The sequence below is a fragment of the Puma concolor genome, chromosome F2, assembly GCF_028749965.1.
Source record: "Puma concolor isolate L17-30 chromosome F2, mPumCon1.1.hap2, whole genome shotgun sequence".
NCBI classification, from domain to species: Eukaryota; Metazoa; Chordata; class Mammalia; order Carnivora; family Felidae; genus Puma; species Puma concolor.
The window spans coordinates 4,757,440-4,782,997 of record NC_141684.1 but is presented as its reverse complement, the minus strand read 5'-3'; the positions used below and the strand labels follow the sequence as shown (position 1 = coordinate 4,782,997).

The 25,558-nt window shown below is 51.7% G+C and overlaps 1 protein-coding gene across 3 annotated transcripts in view; it reads right to left on the bottom strand.

The window, feature by feature from the left end:
• COL22A1 (collagen type XXII alpha 1 chain) overlaps positions 1-25,558 on the bottom strand; it is a 260,760-nt gene that overhangs the window by 78,996 nt on the left and 156,206 nt on the right. For all 3 annotated transcript variants that reach the window (XM_086695892.1, XM_086695894.1, XM_086695893.1), the window contains exons 31-40: positions 22,513-22,554; positions 19,801-19,833; positions 15,777-15,830; positions 15,393-15,446; positions 14,604-14,657; positions 13,297-13,350; positions 11,696-11,749; positions 8,669-8,773; positions 7,407-7,451; positions 758-835 (exon numbers count right to left, since the gene is read on the bottom strand). In XM_086695892.1, coding sequence (XP_086552018.1) covers positions 758-835; positions 7,407-7,451; positions 8,669-8,773; positions 11,696-11,749; positions 13,297-13,350; positions 14,604-14,657; positions 15,393-15,446; positions 15,777-15,830; positions 19,801-19,833; positions 22,513-22,554 — 573 coding nt within the window. The remainder of the gene's footprint in view (positions 1-757; positions 836-7,406; positions 7,452-8,668; positions 8,774-11,695; positions 11,750-13,296; positions 13,351-14,603; positions 14,658-15,392; positions 15,447-15,776; positions 15,831-19,800; positions 19,834-22,512; positions 22,555-25,558) is intronic.

Genomic DNA, 25,558 nt, shown 5'->3' with positions numbered 1-25,558 from the left:
CTCTATAGAAATAGTTGCCTACATTCCAAATCCAGGTGCATTACCTTTCAAAGGAGCGTGTCTTCCATTTCTCAAGATATTCAGGTGGAGGCTGGCTGAAAATATTGACCGCTATCCTCCACCTGGATGGAGGCGCAGGCATCCCTGGTCCTTGCAATCTCGATTAAGCTCTAAAGTCACCACCTCTAGGGAGTCTGTAGACTCAAATCCATCAGACTGATGTGCATTATTTATCAAACTACCAATCTAAGGACCACTGCATAGATTCCATTTTGGAGACTGTATGAAAACCGTCCTTGATTGCATTCATGTCCTCACCTGTAGACTAACTGGAGGAAGAGGGGTAATGAACTCACTACACCTACAGTACATGAGAGCTTGCTGTTTCCCCCACATCACACCCCTTCCCCGTCAATTCAGGTACACGGGCTACAACTCAGATTTGCAAAGTTTGGCCAGTGAGTCATTTTTGATCTTTTTTAAATATTAATGAATTTTGTTCTCTCCTCTTTCATTTGGACAAGTCCAGTTTTTCCCCAAAGCCTTATTCCCACACAAACTACACCAAGTTTGAGAACAAAGCCAGTAGGCGGGTCTAGGTCCCAATGGACTGGAGGACCGTGAACCGCTCCCAGGTTAGCTGGAAAGGGAGGGTCTCTGCAGGAAAGCCCAAGCTATACATTCACTCAGGGGCCAGCAGGGAGTGGCTGTGTGGCCTGAGGGTGAGGGAGGAAGTGCTAGAAACATTAAGACTCACAGGAGGGCCAGCCAACCCAATGCCTGGGTCGCCACGGTTGCCAGGGGAGCCAGGGATCCCAGGTGCACCTCGGTCCCCCTAGAAAGAGGAAAAATATGATTAAGAGGTCAGTTCCGAGCAGCACAGAGCCCGTGTACAAAAGGAATCATGCCCCTCCTACCGTCCCGACTGCTGTCCATCAACACCCCTCCTGCCACCTGGGCTCTGTGTGTCTCTCCACAGACCCTAGGCAGCCCATCACCCACCCGGTCCACCACACATATACACAGCCACCAACCATGACCATGCACCTTTCAAGGTACCATGCCCCAACACTGACCATGGCTCCCAGTGTGCTTGTAACAAGATGATCACCCTTTATGCGACCACAGTTCCAAATTTTCCTGTGCCTTCTCCAGACCTCATCACGCTCCCATCCTGACCACACCCCAGATTTTACTATGTGCCTACATTTCCAATTAGTTTCCAAATTGGCAACAGTTTACCAATACTTTGTCAAGTACCTATATTTGCAAGCCACGTTTCCAGGGGTTGGGAGTGGCAAGGATGACTGAGCTATAACCACTGCCTTCAAGAATAGTGGTTAATAGAGGGTGGGCTGAAGTTCTGTCTCCAACACTCATTCACTATTGACTCAAGAAAGTGACAAGTTCCCTGAGCTTTTGTTTCTTCATTTACAAAGGAGGAGGAGGTGGGGGTGAGGGGGTGGGGGGTGGTAATAACAGGAGCTGCCAGGTCAGCAGGTGGTCGTGCTCACAAAACCAGAGGACACATGCAGAGCGCCATGCTGGATGCACAGCCTGGCTCAGGGCTCCGTGCAAGTTAGCTGCCGTGGCTCTTTCTGTTCTCACGCACCCGTCATTCTGGACTTCGATGGGAAGAGAAAAAAGAAAGAATGTCTGCCACTTCCTGGAGAAGGAAGCTGAGATTGAATCACACCATTTTATCCACAATTTCAAAATCCTCAGCCTCTGAACACAAAGGCTTACCCTAACTCAACTGGCAGCAAAGCCTGACTGGTGCCAACACAGGCTCCTCACACCCTTCAGTTATCCCGTTTTGTATGGATGCTTCCAGGCTTCTGTTGCATCAATATTAAAGAGTTTGACTAGGCTTGCTGGCCCACACACCACAGTAAATGCTACAGCTAGAGTTTGAAAATTACTACCTTTCTAATTCCAAAATAAATTCGGCCCAGAACACACAGGGCCCCATCAATTTTGTGCAAGACTGTGCACCTGTATTAGGTCAGCTGAACTCTAGCCAAGCCTAACACTGAAATGGTGGCTGATCTTGTTCGAGCTATTTAATATCCCTGGGATGAGTTAATGCATATGACAAACGAAAAGAGCTTTAGAAGGTTACCATGAGAAGCCAATGAGATAATGTGCACCAATCTGATTTGAGGTGGAGCCTGACATTGCTAGGCAACACATCACTTATTAAGGTTTATGTTTCTAAGCATGAAACAAATCCCGTTAATAATCAGCTTCCCCTCTAACCATCACGTTGATTGAAAAATTTCACATTTTGGACCTTTAAGAAAAGTAACGTTTCTAAGATGATTAGTTTTCCTGCAGTAGGTCTGTTGCCTGGATGAGTACCAAAGTTATATTCATTTGACCAATGTTTGCTGTGTGTTTATTACCAGCAGTGACATAGGTTCTAAGATCAAACGATGCCCATTTCCAACACATGCTGAAGAGAAATCTCGTTCATGGAAAGTAGGAGGGACAGGACTTGTGAAGTTCTCACAAGAGATGAACCGAACCCCAAACCTCTCTCTAGTAACACCATCTGCACCCACTGTCCTTCCAGGCCCACTGAGGCCATGCTTCCGGAGAGCCACAGCACCCCATGCCCCTTCCCCCTTGCCTCTGTAAATAGGCCCCTCCTAAAATTCTCTTAGAAGTCCTGGATGGAACACTGTTTTTTAGAAAAATGTAATATGGCTTATTCTGAGAAGTACGAGATGATCGGGATGGCTAGAAAATCTAATCTGCATGCATGGGGAAGGTGGGGAAGGGAGGAAGTCCAGAAATAAAGAAAAATGGGGGGAAAGTGTAATGAACTAAGGATGAACACACTCCGTGATGCGTCAGTCACAAACGCACTGCACCAATGAGACAGCCACGTGGGAAGAGTTCAAACAGGCAGTCAGGTGACTGTAGGTCCAGTTTCAGGACAGTGTCCACCTGGTACTGGAACCTGGGTAAGTCCCATAGCCTCTCTGTACCTTAGGGCCCTCGTCAGTCAACAAAAAAGGGAGAGAACATTCTCCCATGTATCTTACGAAGACTCATTTAAAAGGTAAGAGACAATTTAACATTGAGTATTATAAACGTGTTATTATTACTTTATCAGTAGAATTAGAAGACAGAAAACAAACACACGTGAATACGAGAGAAATCCATATCCTTTTGCATCTCGGTTTCTCTTTAAAGTGTTTCATGTAAATTGTCTTACCATTTTGTTTTAGCTTGGCTCCCCTCTTGCTCCCGAGGCTGTCTCTTACATACCAGCAAGCCCTAACTACTGCCAGCTAAACACACCAAACATTCATGTTTTAACCTTCCAAACGCTGACCCATCAAGTAAGAGTAGCCCAATCATCCCATTTCCATAAACCCACCTCTGCCTGTCCTCCTGTCTGTCCTCCCGCCCATGTCCGCGTGTGTCTTCGTTAACCTTAACACGCTGCTCTCCCATTGTGTCTGTCTGACCCTCTGGCATCTACGTAAGTGTCTTAAGAGTAGAAACTTCCCATTCGTTCACCTACCCATTAATTGAACAAGCATTTGTCCAGTACCTAGGATGAGTCAGACCCTGTGTTGGGTACAAGGTCGATACACTTTTGCATCCACAGTGCCCAGCTTAGGACCTGGCACCAGCGGCAGCCTTTAATAGCTATTTCCTGAGTGCTGGAATGAGTGAATCCATCACTGCCAACATTTTGTCAGGTACTAAATTCTGCCTTTGACCGAAATCAACATTTTAAGAGGAAGGAGCTTGGTAGAGCCAGGAGGGAACACTCAGCCCAGCCTGGAATCTGAGTCTCTGGTTATTCTTTTCTGCAAGGTAGCCAGACCTGGTTCCTTTCCTGTGTTTATGGCCCATGATGATGCTAACATTTCCCCAAAGCAACAACACTTTACAGCTTAATGGACTGAAACTTTTAGAAAAAGGCTCCAAGAAAAGAGCAAAAGGCCTTAATGTTCTGCCAGCTAAAGGAAAAAGGCTTATGATTAAGAAACAAAGGGGGCACAGGAGCTAGAATCTGTGATAGGGACTCTAGAAAATATTTTGGCTGCAGGACATTCTGGGCCAGTCCAACAGTGTCCAGGAAAGAAATGCATGAGTAAGTGCAGGTCGTGGACGGAGAATGACATCATTTCTTTCCACAGGAGCCCTTTGGGAGTTAAATATGCTTTACCCATTTATACAGAAAAGGACAAGAGGGTCTCAGAAAGAGTAAACCACTTGCTTCAAGCCATCTATCTTGTAGGTCACTGAGCTGTGACCCTAACCCACAAAATGAAGGCAAAGCCTGTTCATTTTGCTAGAAATGAGTGCCACCCAAGAAAAGGAAAGGCTTCTTTAAGAACCCTCCTGCAGTATGGGGTGCCTGGGTGGCGCAGTCGGTTAAGCGTCCGACTTCAGCCAGGTCACGATCTCGCGGTCCGTGAGTTCGAGCCCCGCGTCAGGCTCTGGGCTGATGGCTCAGAGCCTGGAGCCTGTTTCCGATTCTGTGTCTCCCTCTCTCTGCCCCTCCCCCGTTCATGCTCTGTCTCTCTCTGTCCCAAAAATAAATAAACGTTGAAAAAAAAAATTTAAAAAAAAAAAAGAACCCTCCTGCAGTTTAAGTAATTAGGAAGGGGGTCTGCCCTGAAAACCGTTATATGGCTCCCTTCCTCCAGCCAGGGGTTTCTGGTCAGCACCATGGACAGCGGGGGCACTCAGCAGGCGCTCTCCTGTGTCTCTCTTCATCCTTCCCTGCTTCCAACCCACAAACAGCCCATTCTTCAACTAAAGACATCCTTGAATTCAAACTTACCTTCCCAGTGCCAATTAAGTATGGAAATTTTATTTCTAAACAACATTCTAACTTATACGTGTATACAATATCAACATGGGAATGGGTCATCTGTTTCCATCCCTCACATTTTAAATAGGAGAAAACATCTGGCCAAAGGGATGCCATGTCTAACCCTGGGTCACCCGCAGGTGACACTGGTTGGTCAAGTGGACCCCAGGTCAAGGCTCTCTGCACTCCTCACCTGGAGCCTCAGCCTGCCTCTCTCTTCAGTGCTGCCTCCATCCACTTCCATGTGGGTTCCCAACATGGCTGCAGAAATAGGTAAGGGCTCTCTAGGTCCCCATCTTCCTGCTGCCACCCTAAAGCTGACTCCACAGGGTGATCTAATAATAAGGATCACTAATTTTGCATTATGTTACAGAGAGAGAGAGAGAGAGAGAGAGAGAGTGTGTGTGTGTGTGTGTGTGTAAGTAGGGAGAGCGACAGAAGGAGAGAGAGAATCCCAAGCAGCACCATGCTCAGCACAGAGCCCAACATGGGGCTCAATCCCACAACCCTGGGATCATGACATGAGCTGAAATCAAGAGTCAGATGCTCAACTGACTGAGCCACCCAGGCACCCCAAGGATCACTGTTTATTGAGCATGTACCTCTGACAGCACAAAGTCAGGCAACTATTTTTATTTGTATTATATCATTGATTTTCCCCCAAACTCTGCCTGGGAGACAGATTTTATTAAACTCATGAATAGTAATCATAGGAAAAGGACATCTTAAGCCATTTCTGGTGCCTTTGCCTTCCGTTCTTCTAAGGGGCTGAAGGCTCCCTGTTAGGGAGAAAAGTGAGAGCACAGGAGCACCCAGATGTGGGGCTCAGCACATCACGGCAGCCTCAGGCTGGTGGCTGATCCATAAGATTCTCCAGAGCTTGTGTCTTGCCTTCTGCTCCTCTCCACACGTGCCCATTACTCCAGGCATGTGGGACTATTTTATATGCCTCCAAATTCAGGAAAAGTTGTCTCCGAGGTTGGGTTTTTTTCTCCAGGAAATAGGGAGTTGCCATATATTTGCTCAGATCACCCCAAGAACACTCCCATTTCTCTTTTCTTTGATCGCAAATGACAAAATAGCTACCAGAGGATGCACATTAGTGACCATGACTTCCATCGGTGCAAGCTTAGATTGCTTACAGAGGCTACCTGCCTGAATAGAGGGAAACCATGCAGCAAAGATGTGTAATGTAGGTGCAGCAATTATTTGGGGGCCTCAAACTTCTTACCCTGGATATTCTTGTGAATGAGCCATGTACATATACAATTTAAGAAGCAACACATTCTGTGGTTCTGTTGTTGAGATCCTAAAGATACAGCTGTAGAGTAAAAACTATAGTTACCATTAAATGGATGGGGATCTGGGGCTTGGGATAAATCTTCCCATCATGGCTTCCAGAAGCTCTATATCCTAACACAGGTGGGATGGATGGGGGCGTGCTGCAGAAAAGTGCTGGCTGACTCAGAAAGTGACTCTGGGGGGCACTCAGGTGGTTTAGTCGGTTAAGCATCCAACTCTTGATTTGGGCTTAGGTCATGATCTCATGGTTCATGAGTTCAAGCCCCACATCAGGTTCTGCGCTGACAGCATGGAGCCTGTTTGGGATTCTCTCTCTCCCCCTCTCTCTGCCCCTCCCCCAGTCATGCAAGTATATACACACACTCTCTCAAAATAAATAAATAAACTATAAAAAAAAAGACAGTGGCTCTGGGTGTGACAGAAAATGGTACTGAAGGCACACAAGAAGAATTACTAAAATTCGTTTTCATAAATACACACAAGTGGCTAAAAAAATAATTATACAAGATTTTAATGTGGTCTTTTATATGTATGTTAAATTGAAGCAAGAAAAAACACATTTCAATGTCCATCCATCACTGACTGACTTGCCACATGCTTACGTTCAAGCATCTGAGTTGGTCAAGCCATGTTTCATTGGAGGTGGGTGCGTTCACGGTACGTCCTGGTCTCTGAACACATTCCGTGTCCTGCCTCAGTGTCTTCTCCCCTGTAAGTACCCCTGCAGAGAACCCCTTCCTCACTTCTTCTCCTTCCAACTGCTGCAAGCACTTTAAAATCAGGACAAACATCACCTCCTCCATGAAGCCTTCTCCAGTCCGACCAGGCTGGGCTGGGGAGCCTCCCTGGAGCTCCCTTATGCCCCAAGCCTCCTTCTATCCTAGCACTGGTCTGCTTTTGCCTACTCATTCATCTGCTTTCCCCTCTGGCTGGTGAGCTGTCAGAGGGCTGGGGACATGTCACATACATCAGTGCCGTCCCACGGCCCACCTCAAGATCCAACATGTGGCAGCAGCTTAGTGGATGTGAGCAACGGATACAATCATAAATGCACTCACTGGTGATCGGGGCACAGATGAGTCAAAGAATGAATGATTCTGTGTAAAGATAACTTCAGGGAAGTGTCCCTGTAGAGTCTTCAGTCAAGCAGAATGTGATTAACTGTGGAGCTGAGAAGTGACCAGAGATGCTCCCGATACAATCGTGCACGGTCCCTTTTGCAGGACAGCCCACGGCATCATGATTTGCTTGGATAAACACTTACCTTGGTTCCTAGAGGTCCAGGTAATCCGGGTGGCCCACGAAGCCCCTGGGGGAAATGAATGACATGAGGACAATGAGAGGACCACAAATGAACATCTACCATCTTCCACAAGCCAAGCCGTGCGCGCCCTGTGCTGAGGGCTCGAGAGAGACAGGGGTCTCACCGTGGCCTGTTGTTTACAAAAGGAATGACTGTTTCTGAGCTATAGGTGTCTTGGGTGTGAATTCTGACCCTGCCACCTACCGCCTCGCCTCCGTGTGACCCAGAGCAAATCCCAGTTTCTCTTAGCCTGCTTTCCTACTTAAGATCCTTCTACTCAAGGCTCCCACAAGGACAGGCAAGGCCAGGCTTCAAAGCAGAGCCCATGGGCTCCAAAGCCTGGTCTCTTTCTTGTCTACCATGACCTCAAGACCTGGGGGAGCCAATGAGAAGAATCTTCAACTTCAGGCTTGAGGGTTTTGCTTGATGCAGATGCACGGCCAGAATTAAAATCACAACTCTACATTTGCATGTATTGCCAGCGAGCCAGACTGGAGGAAGAGGCGAGGGTCCAGTCTCTTGTGGGTTCACAGCCACGCTCTGTGACTTTGGCAAGTGATTCACCTCCCCAAACCTCATATTCCCCATCAATAGTATAGGGGTGATAATACTGCTATGGTCTGAATGCTTGTGTCCTCCCCAAATTCATAGGTTAAATCCTAAGGCTCAAGGAGATGGTTCTAGAAGGCAGGGACTTTGGTGTTCAGGACATGAGGGTAGAACCTTCAAGAATGAGATTTGTGTCCTCATAAGAGAGGCTCCAGAGAGACCCCTCACCCCTTCCGTCATGTGAGGACACAATGAGAAGTAGGCATTCTGCAACTCAAAACAGAATGGGTCTTCTGGCCCTGAACCTGGCCACGCGGACACCCTGAACTTGGACTTCCAGCCTCCACAACTGTGAGAAATAAATTTCTGTTGTTTAGAGACCACTAAGTTATGCTATTGTGTTATAGTAGCGTGAATGGGCTAAAAAAAAAAAAAAAAAAAAAAAGAAGCACTCACTTCCAGGGTAGTTAAGATTAAATGTTTGGTGCTGAGTGCTGGACCATAGTTAACATAATAAATGCTTCCCTGGCTCCATGCTCCATGGATTTATGTGGACCCTCTCACTTAAGCCTTGAGAGTCGGTCAGTCTCTCTTTTTTTGTCCCCTTTTCCCTTGTCTTTTTGAATTCTAGCTTGGTCGAATGGGCACAGAAACGCCCTGGCTGTGACACTCACCGGCTCTCCATCTTTTCCCTGTCCGGGTATCCCTGGGAGCCCGGGAGCACCAGGATCACCTCTGGGACCAGCTGGTCCTGGACTCCCTTCTTCACCTGCTGCTCCCTGGGAAGACAGGTGGACAGTTTCCAGGATCAACGACGTGCAGAAGGTAAGCTTTTCAGGGGTGGGTGAGCCAGCCAACCGGTAGGCTTCCTGGTGATGCTCTGACTGTTCTATACGACATATATAAGTTGGACTGGGTCCCCCACAATTTCTATGCTGAGGTCCTAATCCCCCATACCTCAGTTGGGAAGCAGGATCTTTTTTGCAGAGGCAATTTGTTGCTAGGTTGAGGTCATATTGGAGGAGGGCGGCCCCTCATCTAGTATGACTAGTGTCCTTGTAAGAAGAGGAAATTTGGACACAGGTCAGCATAGAGGGAAGGCAGTGTAAAGACACAGGGGGAAGGCAGCCATCAATAAGCCAAGGAGAGAGTTCTGGAAGACATCCTTCCCTCGTGTCCCTCAAGGGAAACCGGCCCTGCTGAAACCTCGATTTAGGACTCCCAGACGTGGTAAGAATGGTCAGCCAGTCCACCTGTGTTGCGTAAGCCACCCAGCTAGTGACACTTGTTACAGCAGACTTGGTAAACTAATACGAGGCAGGACTTGGGAATGGACAGGACATTTGCAGTGTTAGAGCCCAGTTGTCCACCCAGGGCCGTGGGGAAAGCATCCGGTGCATCTCTTGTGGGAGGTCCTTCCACTTTTGCTTGAATTCCTACAAGAGCAGAGAGCTCACCACTTTCCTAGGCCTTATTCCTTTATTGGGCAGTCCTGTTTCACATGTGTCTTTTACATTCAGCCAAGAGTGCCGTCTCAAAAGTCTTCTGGACATGCGACCCTCAAGCCTGGTGTTCCGTGGACAAAATCTAATCCCTCTTCACAGTGGAGGCCTTCAGAGATAGGAACACTGCTCAGGGCTCTGAAGTCAGGGGAGGAGAAACCAGAGGCAGAGAGCTTCGGGACCCGGGGAGGGAGGGAGCTGGGCTTCGAGCCTCTCTGTGCCAATGCACACCCACATGCTCCCCATCAGGACCACAGTCTCCAGCCCTATGTGGCATCCCTGGCTGTGGCGTGTGGGTGGAGCCACGAGGGCTTCTCTTCCAGGGCAGGGCTCCCTTGGGCTGAGCTGCAGTGTGAATGCCTCCAGACATTCCCTGATGGACAGGGCGTGCAATAAGGACCAAGGTGGGGGGCAAGCAAGGGCACTTCCATGCAAGCCTAGGGCAGGATCGGCTTCCCCAAACCTCAGGCCAGTCACTGGACACGTGACACAGAGAAAGAGCATGTCCTGGCACCACGACTTTTGACCTCTTTGCGGACCACTCGGGTCTCCTTCCCAGCACAGCCCTGGGCCTGGGCCCACAGCCCAGGCTTCCCGCTCAGCCAAGGAGAGGTGTCTGGCGCCCCCTGGTGGTGAATATGCCAACTAATTTACTCCTCGGCTCAACTGGACCTCAAAGCCTCCAGCACATTGGTCACCCCCTTCCAGGTCATCGGTTCTCTACTTACAACGTGTCCAGAATCGAGCCCAATCTTCACACGTGGTATAAGCAAAGCAAAGAAGATGGGTCAGGGTTATTTTTCCCCTGGCTTCCTCTGGGTGCTTTCCTTTTACTGCCACCATCTACGATGGCATTATTTTCTTTCCAAACAAAAATTAGCACCTGCACCACATAAGGATTATTATAGGGCTTATCATCAACACTCCGAAAACTCAAGATATGTTCCACAGGTTGGCTGACCATTTTTCTCTGCGACAGGTATTTTAAAATCCAGTAAATGTAACATCTATTCTTGTTAATTCTGCCCAAATGGAAAAGACAACATGATCGCTCCTTTAAAAGGTCCCGGGTGAAGTGTGGACTCGAAGGGATCGGGATCAAGACGTTGAGGCGCTTGTTCTAAAGGGGGCCCCTGTGGACTGTCCGCCATTCAGAGGACACCTGTCCTGGACAGGACACTGCTCATGGGGGGCAGGGCGGGCTCCACAGTGGATCTCCTCTCCTGCCCTGTGCTGAGCCCTCCAGCATGCCAGTTCGGTACTTAATCCTCACACCCTGCCACCAACATGTCACTGTCCTCGTCTCACAGATGAGAAAATCCCAGTGCACGGATGGCACCCGGGATCTGTCGTATCCACACTGGCACACTGACGTTCGGGTGGATTATCTGCGTGCATGTGGTGGGGGTCGCTGTCCTGTGAGTGTGAGATTTTCAGAACCCTGGTTTCCATGCCCTGGAAGCCGGCCGCAGGCCCTCAGCAGTAAACCCCAGAGGCATGCTCTAGAAGGCAAGTGAAACCCGATTTTGAAAGGCTGGGCACCTTCCTCCTCTGCCTCTGGGGTGCTGATGTCTCATGCAGACACCATATCTCTCTTGCCCCTAATAGATAAACACTCTTTCTCATACTTGGGAAGGCTTAAGTGTGCACACGAGGTGTGGGATGGATACGCTGGTGTACCGAACTGAGAGAAAGCAGGATTTGAAGTCAGGCAGACCTCGCTGTGGGGGGTAGGGTGAATCTCCTGCTCTCTCAGAGCCTCAGTCTCCCTATCCGACACACAGGTCTGCCATGAGCTGGCCAGAGGGGGCCGCACGGCCTTCTCTTCCCTCTCCTCCGCCTGGAAAGTCCCTTCTGACCCCAGTGCCCTAACCCAGGCCTGAGCAGCTCCCCTCTGCCTCCACCTTTGCTGCCTTTTAAGAAGCTGGGAATGTGGAGGCGCCCTGGGGGCCCAGGCGGTTAAGCGAGTGACTCTGGATTTCGGCTCAGGTCAGGATCTCACGGTTCAGGAGTTGGAGCCCTGCACTGGGCTCTGTGCTGGCAGTGCAGAGCCTGCTTGGGCTTGTGTCTCTGTCCCTCTCTGCCCCTCCTCTGCTCATGCTCGCTCTCTCGCTCTCTCTCTTTCTCTCTCAATAAATAAACTGAAAAGAAAGGAAGCTGAGAACAGATGTCGCGTGTTGACCACAAGACCCTTCTCACCTTCTCACCGTGCTCCCCATCTTTTCCAGGGGGGCCTCTGATGCCAGGTGGGCCCTGAAAACAGACAGGTTATTCACATGGTCAAGTTCAAGATGGCCTGTGACCCCCCCAGAGAAGGGTGATCCAATGCCAAGGCTACAGCTCTGTGCCCATGGGCTCCCCATCCCTGACTCAATTCACCAGAGGGTAGTCATCCCCTCCCTGCCTCCCCACCCTGCATCTGCTCACACACCCCTGTGTCAGAGCCCAGTCTGCCTGGACGTCTGCCCCACCCCGGACTGTGGCTCTCAAGAGGGCAGGGTGCAGCCTACACTGGACACCAGGGAGGCTGAGGGTGACCTAGGGACACAGGCTCCACACCAAGGACCCGCTCCACCTGTGTCCTTGACATCACCTAGAGCCTGACTCTGAGACAAGGCTCAGTGCAAACGGCCCACGGACACCCCAGTAGGGAAACAGAGCAGTGAGAATGGGGCGGATGGGCAGATAGCATGTGTTTATGTGACTGGAGCTCAGTCCTGCAGGCGCTCTAGGGGCCAGGGCAGGATGCACCCTCCGGAGCCGCCCAGGGGAAGGAGCCAGGTGTCCACACAGCCATCAGCTAGGGGCTGCTTCCGGAGGTGCTAAAAACCATGTGTCCTATGGCTGGACAATGCGGTCTCCAAAAGCCAGAGAAAACCCTCAGGCTAAGGAACACAGGGTTGGTCCCTGGAAGCGGACAGCAGGCAGGGAAATGGGGAGAGCGACATAAGGCCATGTTCCAGCACCATCCCTGGCGACCACTAAGGACACGACTCAGCCTCCCTGTGCTTCCCTCTCCTCTCGTGCAAAATGGAAGCGGTGATCATATCCACCTCGCAGGGTCAAAGGGGTTCGGTGAACTAACACACATAAAGTGCTTAGAACAGAGCCTGGCATGTAACAATGCCCCATATTTGTCCTCCCCAAGTGCTGTGAGTATGATCCATAAAGGCTGATGATGACCAAACAGGATTGACCTCAATCTACTTTAGGAAGACAAATTCTCTGTTGCCCTTGACTATGTCACCGGGTGTTTTATGGCGGAACATTAAAGCTGAAATCATCTACGGTGGCTCTCGGAGCTAGCCTGTCAGCAGACGCGGGGCCCCGCGGGAGGGGACTCCGTACACCAGGGACAGGGTGCTGTTCACCGCTGTTAGCTGCCGTCCCGGGCGGCCACCCTCTCCCTTCAGAAGGTGAAAAGCAGAGGCCTTGGGAAGTGACCTGCAGAGGGACCCTAAAGGTCAGGACCCCTTTGCACCTTTCAGGTGTGTTTTGTCTCTTCTAACGGCAAACTCGGGGGCTGACTAGCACACGCCTGACCCTTAGAGGCTTTCTGTGGTTTTCTGCAGTCCCAACAGCTCTGTTTACCACTTGGCAGTCTCATGAGTGACCTAGAGCCTCAGGCTGCTTAACTTTCTAGGTGCCCTTCTCTGGGACGTCAATTTCTCCATCTGTAAAGTGGGAGGAAGGATGGCTACCCCCCGGGGCTGCAGGGAGGAGAAAGAAGGGAACCTGGTGGGTGGGCACCACTGACCCACGACCCGCGCCGGTGCCCCGGCCCTCCCCCGATCACTCACCGCGCTTCCTGGGGGGCCACTGGCACCAGGCAGGCCTGCAGCTCCAGGAGTCCCCTATGCAGAGGCAGAAGTTTAGAAAGGCCCCACGTAGTGATTACAGATGGTTTCCCCAGTGTGTCTGTAAACCCGCCTTCTCTTCCGTTCACGGTAATTCGCTGAACTGCTCCTGGCCCGAAGTTCCCTCCACAGGGAAGGTGACCTCCTCCCCCATGCACACTGGCCAGACCTCCAGTGAGTGCATTCTGGCATGCACGTGGGAAACAGGAGGTTCCTTAAGACCAAGGCACGGAGGTGGCAGACGTGGAGGGTGCGTGTTGTGCATGTGTGTTTACGTGCACGTGTGAGTGTGCCCATGCATGCGTGTGCTCGTGTTCACTTTGACGGATGCATCAGGGAATGCTTCCTGGAGGAAGTGGATTCGAATGCAACGCTCATGGTTAACGAAGATTCCACGAGAGGGGGTGCGGGGGTCGACACCATGGAGATGGAGAAGCAGGGAACTCTCCAAGGACTGGAAGCTCCTCATGTTATCTTCCAGGCCTCCTTGCCTGCATGCAGCTTCCATTTCCCTCCAGGCTGCACCCCGTCCAGGGCTCTCTCTACTGGCAGGGAGGAGCCTGCCATCTGCCCCCACCCTGGGACATCCATGTCGGTCACCGCCCTTGGCTGACCCCATTTCCCCTCGGCCACGTGCACGGATGGCCTGGGCTATACAAGCACACTACAGCCGGGTACATCTAACCCACTGTCCCAGGAGCATGGGGGTGGTCACTTCCACTCCTGCTCCCAGGGAGAGCCGGTGCGGAGGTGGTCTGCTCCCCCATTGGCATCGTGACAAGTAGCTCTGTCAGCCTGGGGACACCAGCGCCAACCCCATGGAGATCCCGGCCCCACGGGAGACCGGGCACAGTCGCAGAGAGTTCAGAAGGCCTGTGCAGGAAGGCACCTGTCTGCATGCATCCCTAGCCATGCCCGCGTGCTGACAGTTTCCGTAGGGGCGTGTGCATCACAGTACAGGTGCACCCTGGTTTCAGAATGTGTGCAAGTGTGAGGGGGTGTTTGTGTGTCCCTGTGTGCATCCCCCACACGTGTGGAAGGACACTCCTGTCACGGGCTGGGCTTGCCGACAAAGCCCTGAAGCACGAGTAATGTTGCAGAGACCAGGACGTCTCTCCTGGTCCTTGCTGCTCCAAGGTGCCCAGCCCTGGCCGACCACACGGCCCTTCCCTACAGTCAGCCCAGAGCCCAGGGCACATGTGGGCCCAGCCTCCCTCTGCGGGCCCCCCGGGAAGTGCATGAGGACTCACAGGGTTTCCAGCCGCTCCAGGTGCCCCCCGGGGGCCTTCTTGTCCCTTGGCACCCTGCCCAGGAGACAAAGGGGGCAGTGAGACATCATGGGGAAGCTGTCCTTGTCCCCATGTGGGACCACCTCAGGGACACCCTGCTCATCGGAATCCATTAATGGACACTGCGCAGGGAGCAGAGTCCACAGCATGCGGAAATCACAACCTCCTGGCCGTCTGTCCATCCACTGGAGCCCAGCCTGTGGTTATTTTATTCTGGCCTCACCACCCCCTGGGTATAGGTATTCACACAGACACCTTATGTAAACGAGGCTCAGAGGAACAGGGCGGCCCAGGTGCACACAGCCAGCCAGTGGCACCCCTGGGATCTGAGCCCAGACAGGTCAGTCCAAAGGGAACTCTCCAGAGAACATGCCTGAGAGAGAGGCAGTTAAGGAGCTCAAACAGAGAAAAATAACCACAAAATAAAAATGCTAATCCGCACCAGCAGCAGATACACCAGAGCCGCCAGTCAGAGGGGAGGGTGGCAGGGTTTTCCTGCATCTGAACCACCCCGTGTCCTAGCATCACTTCCCCATCCAGGGGTCCAGAGGTAGCGCCCACCCCCAGAGCTGCATTTGGGTGCCTTGTGAGGGCCCCCGGGGGCGCTGGGCTCACAGCATCTGTGGTAGTGCCCCCTGCTGGGCTGCCCCAAAATGCCAGGAAGGCAGGGCCACTGGGGACAGGGAGAGACAGCGGGTGGGCAGGGTTTTCTGCAACTCAGAGCCCACAGTCGGAGAGAGGGTTTCTTACCGGCGCTCCGATGGGTCCCCGAGGCCCCAGTTCTCCAGGACGGCCTTGAGACCCCTGCAATGGAACCATCAAGGAACTAGGTCATCACCCTAGTTCCTAGCAGGTAGGGTGGGGCGGGGACAAGGGCAGTGGCTCTTGCTTGGGGTCACCCTGGTTCCTAGCAGGTGGGGTGGGGACACGTGCAGTGGGTTTGGTATGGGATCCACGGTGGGGACATCCTTGGAGCTGTGAGGAAGGAGGAAGGGGCTGGATTCGGTTAGTGGGGATCCTGTGAGTAGACCATGCAGTTCAGACATGCAGTCACACGGCTTTTGGATGCCCTGCGACCAGGTGCACGGGGCGGGGGATGCGTGGGGTGCAGAACACAGGGTACAGGGCCCTCACCGGCTCGCCAGGCATGCCGGGATCACCCTTCTCTCCTTTCGGCCCTCGTTCTCCCTGTTGGCGAAGCAGAGGACAGCACACGTACCCCGCCCTGTGCCCAGATCAGGCCACACCGGCCCCTCCTGTCTGCTTTCTGCACCTGACCCCTTAGCAAAGGCTGTTATCTCTGCCTGGGGTCCTCTCCCCTATCGCCCCCCACCTGGGACTCTGATGATTCTTCTCATCCTTCAAATCCAAGATCAAGAATCCCTTCTTCAGGGAAGCTACCCCAAACTCAGGGACTCGCGTCACAGTGTCTTTCTCTGCAGTACCTGTCACACAGCACTTAGACCCTTGTTTGTTGTCCTTCCCACCCCCTCTAGCCCCAGCCCTGCACATGCAGACCATCAGTAGTGATAGAGGGACTGTTGAGTGGAAAGGCGATTCTCGGACCCTGAGCCCCATCCCTGCCTTGTCTTGATGGAGGAGTTGGGGAGCAGGCTTTGCTCAAGGGACCTGACAGACTGCGGACTCAAGGCTGCACCCTCGATGGCTAGATTGGCGTGTCTAGCTTTTGCTGAAGAAGAGGTGGGCCACAGCCAGGAAAAGGTGTGTACTATCGGGGGCTGCCCAGGATCGAGTCATCTAATAGGTGAGGAGACGGGTCACTCTCTTGATCTGCTGGTGTCCCATCCAGGGCTCCCAACACCTCCCAGGAAGGATGGAGGGACAAGAGAGCCTCACCCTGTTCCCTGCCAGTGACCGTGAGAAGGTGGGCAGACAGGAGTCTCCATCAAGGGCGGCCCTGGAAAGCACTCAGGCCTCCACCTTTCAGGGCTGAAGGGCCAGGATGGGAGATGGATGGAGACAGTGGACCGTGGTGAAAACAGCCTCAGCTCCATAGGAACTGGCTTAGAACTTGTTCTCCACTGTGCTGGCTCTATAACCCTGGGCAGAGTATTTAGTCATAGGGTCCTCTGTGACCATATCTACAAAATGAACAGGCAAGTTCTCCATTTCACACAGTGTGAGGCACGGAGAAGGCACAGAGAAGGGGCAGCAGAGATGAGTCCCAGAGGGGAGAGTGTGTGTGTGTGGGGGGGGGTCTGTGGAGCTCTCTAGAGACAGCAGGCTAATGACGGAAGGACCCAGTGCTGTCCCTGAGTGCCACGGGCTGCCTAGGGAGACCCCAGGTCCCCATCTGCAGGAAGGCCACAGTAGAGACTGGGATCAGTACTTCCTGGAAGGTATAAAGAAGGCCCCATAGGCAGGGAATTTGAAAGCAAAGGCTCCAGAGACCAGGAAGTCTGGGGAGGCCCCTGGAAGCATCTAGAAGGCAAATTCTAACGTGTGAGTTAGGGAGCCTGGGGTGGGCTAGTCCTAAACCCTCAGGTGCAGGAGAAGCCGGAAGACAGGATGCTTTCTCTCCCCGGGCACAGGCAGACTCCGGAGACCTTGCCTGGGGTTCCCACCTGCTCTCCTTGCCCAAGCGACTGGCGGACTGCCCCGTTAGCATCTGCACAGTGCTGGCTGGTTTTCTCTCTCTCTCTGCATCCTGTGTGGCATGGAATCTGCATGGTCTACCTTGGGGAGCTGTGGCCAAGATTCAACGAGGTGGCTTTTGCAGAGTGCTCCGTGGCACCCACACAGCTGTGACCTCACTGGTTCCTCTGGAGCAAACCAGCTCATCACACATTCCAGCTCTGCTCATCAGGGACAGCAATTCTTTCCGGCCAGCACACTTTCCTCCCTGCTGTAGGGACCTTCGAGACTCTTTGGTCCTCCAGTCACTGGCAATACAAGCCACAAAGACAAAAGGGCTAATGGGGTTCTTTCGGGTGATGCACTAGGAAGAAGCTGGAGGAAGGGACTGTAGATGGCGGTCGTCAGGCCACAGGAGGGACCCCTGGGGACTCACAGGCAAGGTGCTCAAGCCATTTTCAGCCCCAGCCTGGGGATCAGTCAGGAAGCAGAGCCTTCACTCCAGGAGCACACAGTGGGTACTCATCCCCAGCCGCTGAATGCACGGGTGTGAGCGGCTTCTTTCTCCTCCAGGCTGCCCCCCCTACCGGTGAGTCCGTCAACCACGTCAACACCCTCTTTGGGCTCAGTGTCATCCTGCAACTGGGCTGGCATCCTGCAGATTCCTTTGCAGGCTGACGGGGTGGAGTCAGGCCGCCCCAGACCCTTCCTAGCTGGCTGCTTCTTCGCCACCTGCCAGCGCCCCCTGCCCACCCCTTACAAAGACCCTCTTGAGTTCTTAGCTGCAACATCCCCAAGCCCGAGGCTGCCAGTCCCTCCTTCCTCCAGTGAAGGACCGGGTCCCCTCTGCAGACCTGCACGCGGCATCCCAGCCTCCCCAGCCTCCCCGGGTGCCACCCCCAGCCAGCCCCAGCAGCCTTCTCCATCCCCAGACAGAGGGAGGTGGGTTTTTCCTCCCAGCCTTCTCTATTCCCTTGCTTAATTATGCCTGGGACTTTGCCACCCTGCACCATGTGCAGGGACTCAAAGGGAGCATGCCTCAGGAGAGCAAGGAGACGTCAAACATCACTTTTCAAAACCATCAACACAAGTACAGTTACCATGGCGACGAGGCTGGTCCCAGAGAGACTCATGCAATAATCCACAATGAACCGTTTTTTTCCCCCCATAGACACAATTTCTTCACTTTGCACCTGAGGTGGCTTCCTGATCTCCGAAAGGCTCAGACCCTACAGGAAGTGTCGCGATTGGGGTCCAAAGGGGAGGCCTGGCAGGCCCGGACTCTCCCTCAAGAGCCTTCCAACTGGAATACCTTGGAAATCATCTTTAAGGGAGTGATTCCTTTAAGGAGGGGCCGCCTCTGCAGGCTTGTCTCCAGCTGGAGGGGCTCAGGGTGGGTCTGAGGGAGAGAGACCCAGAGGACGGAGACCAGGAGAGGTGGTCCTGGGACAGGCAGACACGGGGTGCTGTGATGTGGGCGGCCACCACCTGGGCAAGCCCTGAATCTCCTCGGCAGGTGGGGACAGCCTCTGTGGCCAGGCAGGTCCTTGCAGCCCACAACCCATCTCACGGCCTATCTCCCAGGCAGGCGCTTTGCAACCTGCATAGCTCCTCTGACCCACAAGTCGTCATCTGTGAAACGGGGCACATGTGCAGCTCCCTCAGGGACAGCGTCAGCACTGGCAGCCCGGCACCTGCCACGCGAGATGCGCTCAAGCTCCGCCCCTTCCACTCCTTGGCTCGCTGCCCCAGCTCCTATCTTTCCCCACATATACAGGATACGCTGCAGCTTTCTAAGTCGTATACGCGCAACACCGAGCGCTCCCACAAAGCAACCACTGGAATGCGGATGTGTGCGGGCTCTCAGCGGCCGCGCGGCCTGGAGCAGCCACAGGAGGACCCCGTCCTGAGAGCAAAGGGGACAAGCAGGTGCACGCCTCGGGCCGCAGTGCTGCTGAGAGCGGAGGTCATCCTGGAAAAACTTATTTTCTCGAGAGCCTTTCATGGACAGAGGAGGGAAAGGCTTCCCCGCGGCTGCCACGATGATGAGCCTCCTTGCTGAGTGTTTTAGTCTCTGGGAGAAGCCACAAGAGCTCCGTGCACCAGCCACACCCTGCAGCTGGCTGGGTCTCCACTGTCCTCCCTCTGAACGGCCTCTCTTGGACCCAGGTCCCCCCAGTGTGCTTCAGTCTCTGGGACCCATTCAGGCCAACATCCTCAGTAATGCTCCCTGGGATTCCTCAGTCCACCGCCACCTGACCTGCTCTCCTCCCGACCACCGGCTCTCTGGGCAGCGGAGACCCAACCTTACCCCAGGAGAGGGCTGGCCCTCACCCTCAGCCAGCAAGAGGTGACCTCCCGGCCCCTGGCATGCCTGCCTGACACCGAGCCAGGCCCCTGCAGGGCCCTTCCCCCCCTGCCACCGCCCAGCTGTCTGGACAAATCTGGAAGTGAGCCGCCCTGCAGACCCGTGTGGAGGGGCTAAGTCAGGAGCCAGAGCAGGCGGGCAGCGCAGGTCTGGCCAAAGGGCACCTGCAGCCCCCCAGGGGCCGCTGCTACTTACTGGCATCCTGGGGTGCGGTGTGAACAGGGGCGTCTGAAAAGGAAAGCACAGAAATGAGAAAGATGTGACTTGCTTTTAACCACCTGCCTCTAAGAGACTTGACCACATGGCAGAACGCAGCCCCAGCATTTCCTTTAGTGATGATTCGTGTTGACAGGTACAATCACATATTTCTTTCAAGTCCCCGAGGGGTGATCAAGGCAGGGCAGAAAAGCACTGTGGTTAGATGGGGGACCCGGAGTCACGCCCCCCACTTAAAACTTTGTGACCATCTGTCAGCTTCCATTCCCACATCAGTAAAGTGGGGATGAAACCTTCTCTGTTCAGGGTGCCCTGGGCTGAGAGGGAGAATCCTTGTGAGTAATCGGACCCTGAGACACCGCCCCCGACCCCCAGAGTCTGTCACCAGCAGCACCCCTGGGTGTGACGCGTGTGAGAAGAAACCAGGGGAGGCGCCCTCTGGCCACTCCTTATCCGGGCACATAGAGCCACGTGGCCCTGCAGCCCCACCCCGTGTCCATGCTGCCATTGGCGCTTCACAGATGCCACGGCTTCTGCAGCCACAGGGCATTTGCACCTGCTGTCCTTTGGGAACACACTCCCATCCTCCCTTTATCCGGCTGACCACAGCCCATCCTTGGGGCTGTTTTCAACGTCTCGTCTTCCAAGACCCCCTTGTCCCGCCACCAAATATAAATCAGGTCCCCTTGTTACTCTCCCTAACTGCACCCTGTCCTTTCCCCTGCTGGTACTTCCTATAATTTGTCACATACGTGTTTCAGGGCCACCAGGGGACTAGAGTCTGTCTCGCCCACCAGGCTGAAGCTCTGTGGGGTCCAAACACCACCAGTGCCTGGCTCACAGCAGGTGCTCAGAAAAATAAGTGAGTGGGCAAAAGAACATCACAGATTCTAGTCTGAAAACACAATGAAGTCAAAACAGAAGGATAAAAGCAAGTTTCCTAACCTTAGCCTCTATGTCCCCAAATACCAGTCTCTTCTCCAGAAGAAACCACCGTTTCCCAGTGTAGCAAGTTCTTCTAAGTACTTTTACACAATTTTGAATGTATAAAAATGCACGACTTTGCACACGAATTCCACAAATATCAACAGCAAACACACGGTTATTGGTCCTTGTATATACGTGTAAAGCCACATATTCGCTACAGCAATGAAGAGATCAATCATCCGTTCTCCCTGCAGTGTGGATGAGAAACTGGGAGGCAGACAGGCAAACTGCTTCATGGAACTCCCACAGCCAGTGAGTGCGCCTCAGGAAGGGGCCCCACCGGCTGGGCCGTGAGCCCACGCTGGGTTTTCCACCACATCTCTGTTGCGTGCCAGTATCTTCTCAAGGCCACATACGTTGTGTGTGTGCGCGTGTGTGTGCACATGCATGTGTGTATTTTTATAAACTAGGACTCCAGGATATGGATATCCTATGGTTTACTTCATTTTCTGCCACGTAAGTTGCCTATAATACTTCATTATAAGTAAAACTACAATGTATGTCCCTGTACACGTTTTTTTCAAATACACACAGTGCAAACACTTCTCTGGGACAGATGCCTGGAAGTGGCATTTCTAAGCTACAAGCACACACTTTACGATACATTAATACTGAGTAACTCCTCAAGCAAGTGTTACCAGTCTGCCCTCACACAACACAATAGTGCTCATTTCCCTGCATGCCTGCCAACATCAGATGTTTCCAGTATCACACAAAAGTTTTATATGACCATTTGCGGCTCTAAATATAATTCTGAGATTCGGGATGGCTGAGTCTCATTCCGACAGGCATGCATGTGGGGGGAGACTGAACAGGGGAGTAATGATTTAACAAACACAAACGACACAGAGTATGATTTTCTGTCATCCTGCAGATGGGATTTCCGGGTGTTCAGGCTCTCATCTCCTGGCCTCCATACTTAGACAGTTCCCTACTTTGGGAATCGAGCAATTGGCCAACCCTGAAGCCATGTTCAACTTCCCCAAAATCAACTGATCAAAGCACAAACTACTAAGGCTGGGAAGACACATTAAGATGGAAAAAAAAAAAAAAAACAACCCAAAATATGCTCCCATATTCAAATGGCAGTTGTTTTTAATTTAGTGTTTATTATGTACCAGAAACTATACTACATACCCTGTATTAATTCAGTTGGTTTTCACTAGAAATGTACTATAGCTGGGTATAATAGTTTTTCGTAACAGACGAGAAGGTGAGGTCTTTGAAGTTAAACAATATACCTAAGATCAGTGCTGGTTGATGGCAGAGAAGGCACTCAGGAACTCAAGCCCACTATTTCGTGGCTCCAAAGCCCATGCTCTTACTCAACACCAATCACAATGCCTGCCCTCATACCTGCATGGGGTGGAATCATGAGTCATGGTTACATATCCATGTGCAGTCTTACTCTGGACAAAGTCTCCCCCTGCTTGTCTCTGGACCTCAACTTCCCCGTATGCAACAGGTGGGTACATACTCTGTGTCTAACCAGTGTTCTGCTAAATAGTAACCGTGCTTGCTGCACAAAAGCAATAAATCAGTAAGTGCAAGGTGGTTCTTAGAGATGCTTATGTATTTCCGGATTGCAAGACCTAGGAGCAGGCAATCTCTATTAAAAAGGTGTCTATAACTAAGTGAAGAGTGGGGGAGGAGGGCTGCCTTAGGGATTCAAAGAAGGAGAGGATGAGAAGCAGTGTAACCTACCGTTCCAGGTAACCCAGGGGGGCCGGGAGGACCAACTTCACCCTGGATGAGAAAAAAAAAAAGAAAAGAAATGACCATTTACCCTTGAGCGAACTCTGCTTATCCTGGGACACCTTTCCCCAGGCAACAGAGTCACACACGCAGTATCTACCATGAAAGACAGACTCCAAATTATAGACTATTTCAGACGTATGAAAACCTTATGTTTTGAGACTTATCTAGGCCACTCTGGGCAGCTGTCGATCACTCCTATCACTCGATGCTATTCCAGTGTGAATGCGGAGATAAAGTGATCCACTGTCCATCTTCTTGCTGATGACACTTAGTCTGCTTCCTGCCACCACAACCCACGAGACAGCAAACATCCCCACTGTGCGCCCTTGGGCACAAAGACATGTGCCCCCTACAGACTCCACGGGCCCTGTCCCGGCCCATGTGGAGGGGATGGGCTCTTCGCAGGGGGCTGAGGGGACACATTTACATTCCTGTAAACCACACAGGTCTGGGAGTTAAGCCTCTAGAGCTTTAAACCTCAATCTACCACTTTATACATCATTTTACCTCTTTGGGCTTATTTATCTCTTTGCAATATACTGATAATAGGTACATTCAGCTCATATCATATGGGGGCTGACTGAGATCATCTTCTGCAGGGGCCCCGTAGGGAGGAAATCCGTACATTTGACCTGAGGGGAGAGGGGCACTGGGCAGCGCCATGCAGGAGGGACTACAGAGAGCACACGGTCCCCAAAGCCTGTCACTCCACGTGTGTCACATGATGCCTGGACTTGGATGTCTGTGCTCACACGTGTTCCAAGTGGCCCAGGGTCAGGACTGTGGCAGGCTTTCCATGTGTGGTTAGTGAACACAGGAATGAATAAAGCTGGCTTAGACAGGGACAAGGCCACTCTTAGCAAACAATAATAATACGGTAAACATAGTTACATTGTTTCTGTCTTATTTCCATGGTTATACGGTATTTAATTCCAGTTACCAGGTTATGTTTATACATGTTTTAACTTTTTAAAAAAAATTTTTTAATGTTTATTTATGTTTTGAGACAGATGGAGAGAGAGAGAGAGAGAGAGAGAGAGAACAAGATGGGGAGGGGCAGAGACAGAGGGAGACACAGAATCTGAAGCAGGCTCCAGGCTCCGAGCTGTCAGCATAATAATACGGTAAACATAGTTACATTGTTTCTGTCTTATTTCCATGGTTATACGGTATTTAATTCGTTACCAGGTTATGTTTATACATGTTTTAACTTTTTAAAAAAAATTTTTTAATGTTTATTTATGTTTTGAGACAGATGGAGAGAGAGAGAGAGAGAGAGAGAGAGAGAGAGAGAACGAACAAGATGGGGAGGGGCAGAGAGAGAGGGAGACACAGAATCTGAAGCAGGCTCCAGGCTCCGAGCTGTCAGCACAGAGCCTGATGTGGGGCTCGAACCCACGAGCCATGAGATCATGACCTGAGCCGAAGTCAGACGCTTAACGACTGAGCCACCCAGGCACCCCTTAACTCATTTAATCTCCATAGAAATGCCTATAATGCAGACACTTTGGTATGCCCATTTCATTCATAAATAAGGATAATGACACATAACATTCATGCACCTGCTTGAAGTCATACCCAGCACATGGCTGAGCCTGGTTTTAAGCTCAGAACCCAAGCAGCATTGCCTTCGCTGAAGTTCCAGAATTTGTTTTGTTTTGTTTTTAAAGAAAAACACTTTCTTGGTGCTATTTGCATTACATGATTTGACCCAGTTATTCTCCTGACACTGACTTCCTGATGCTCCAGAAGCAATCTCATTTAACCCAGTATACTCCAAATGAAAAAGTCCAAATAATCAGAAGTTGAGTGTTTCCCAGTGATAAAGGAAATTTTCAATGTTTCATTTGTGTGGGCCCCGGGCTCCCAGGGAAGCTACACTTTAACATTTACCAACATGAAAATGACTCAGAATACCTTCAGAGCACGGGCTCTATTTCTGCCCCAGCTCATATTATACATATGCTTTGTTAAAAAATAACAATAACCAGAAAAAAGCATTCCAAACATAAAGATAGGAAAAACAATAACCCCCCCTGGTTCCGGTAAGATTAAAGTAATACAGCTTTGCACATACTAAAACCACAAGAGAAAGTCTGTAACTCCCTGGAACATCCTTTGTCGTGACAACTTGTAACCCTTTTTGTAAAGTCATCTATAACCCTGCAGCACGTCTGTCCCCTAGAGGGCTCTCTTCTTGGTGAAGATCATGTGTCTAGGCCACTGTCCTAACTTGGGCTTGAATAAAACTGTTTTCCGTTCTCTTTAAAATTTTAAAAAATGGTTTGTTCGTTTTATGTCGACACTAGGGAATGTGTGGGTGTGTATTATTGAGGAGAGGACTGGAGGAGAAACGTGTCTCCAACCCAGGGGACCTAAAGACTGCCTTTCGGGTACAGCCAGCCCCTCCCCAGCGCTGGCGGGGGGGGGGCGGGAAGGTGAGGAGGAAGGAACAGCAGGTGGCCAGGGAAGACCCCCGTGGCCCCTCTTCGTGGCTGCAGAAAGACCTGAGCACCGGAGTTAACTAGACGGGTGGGTTCCAGTCCCGGCTCCTGCAGGAAAACGTGAAGCCCTCAGCAGCCCTTGCTGAGAAAGGAGATGATTGTACCCACTTTCCAGATGCCGTGGGGTTTAAACGTGCGTCGTGGATGGTGGCCAGGAACGGACTGGCAAGCAGAGGCAGTGACGTGCAAGAAACAGTCGGACGGGGACAGTGTCGCTTTAATGTCTTGTTTTGGATTTTCGACCAGAATTATCATCACCACCTATTTCTCTGGAGAAAAAGAGGGGCCGGATTTTCTGGACGCGTGAATGTGATTCTGCCACGGGCCTGACTGTTCTGCGAAAGCAATAAAAGGAGCTTTATGGTCTCACTGAGTCCTTTGCATCCTGGAAATGAGTTTTGCAAATGAAAACTGCGATTCTGGAAAAACTGAGAGCGCGACGCCCTGCCCGTTTCTAGACGGGTCTGTTTGGAGTACAGCTCTCAGCC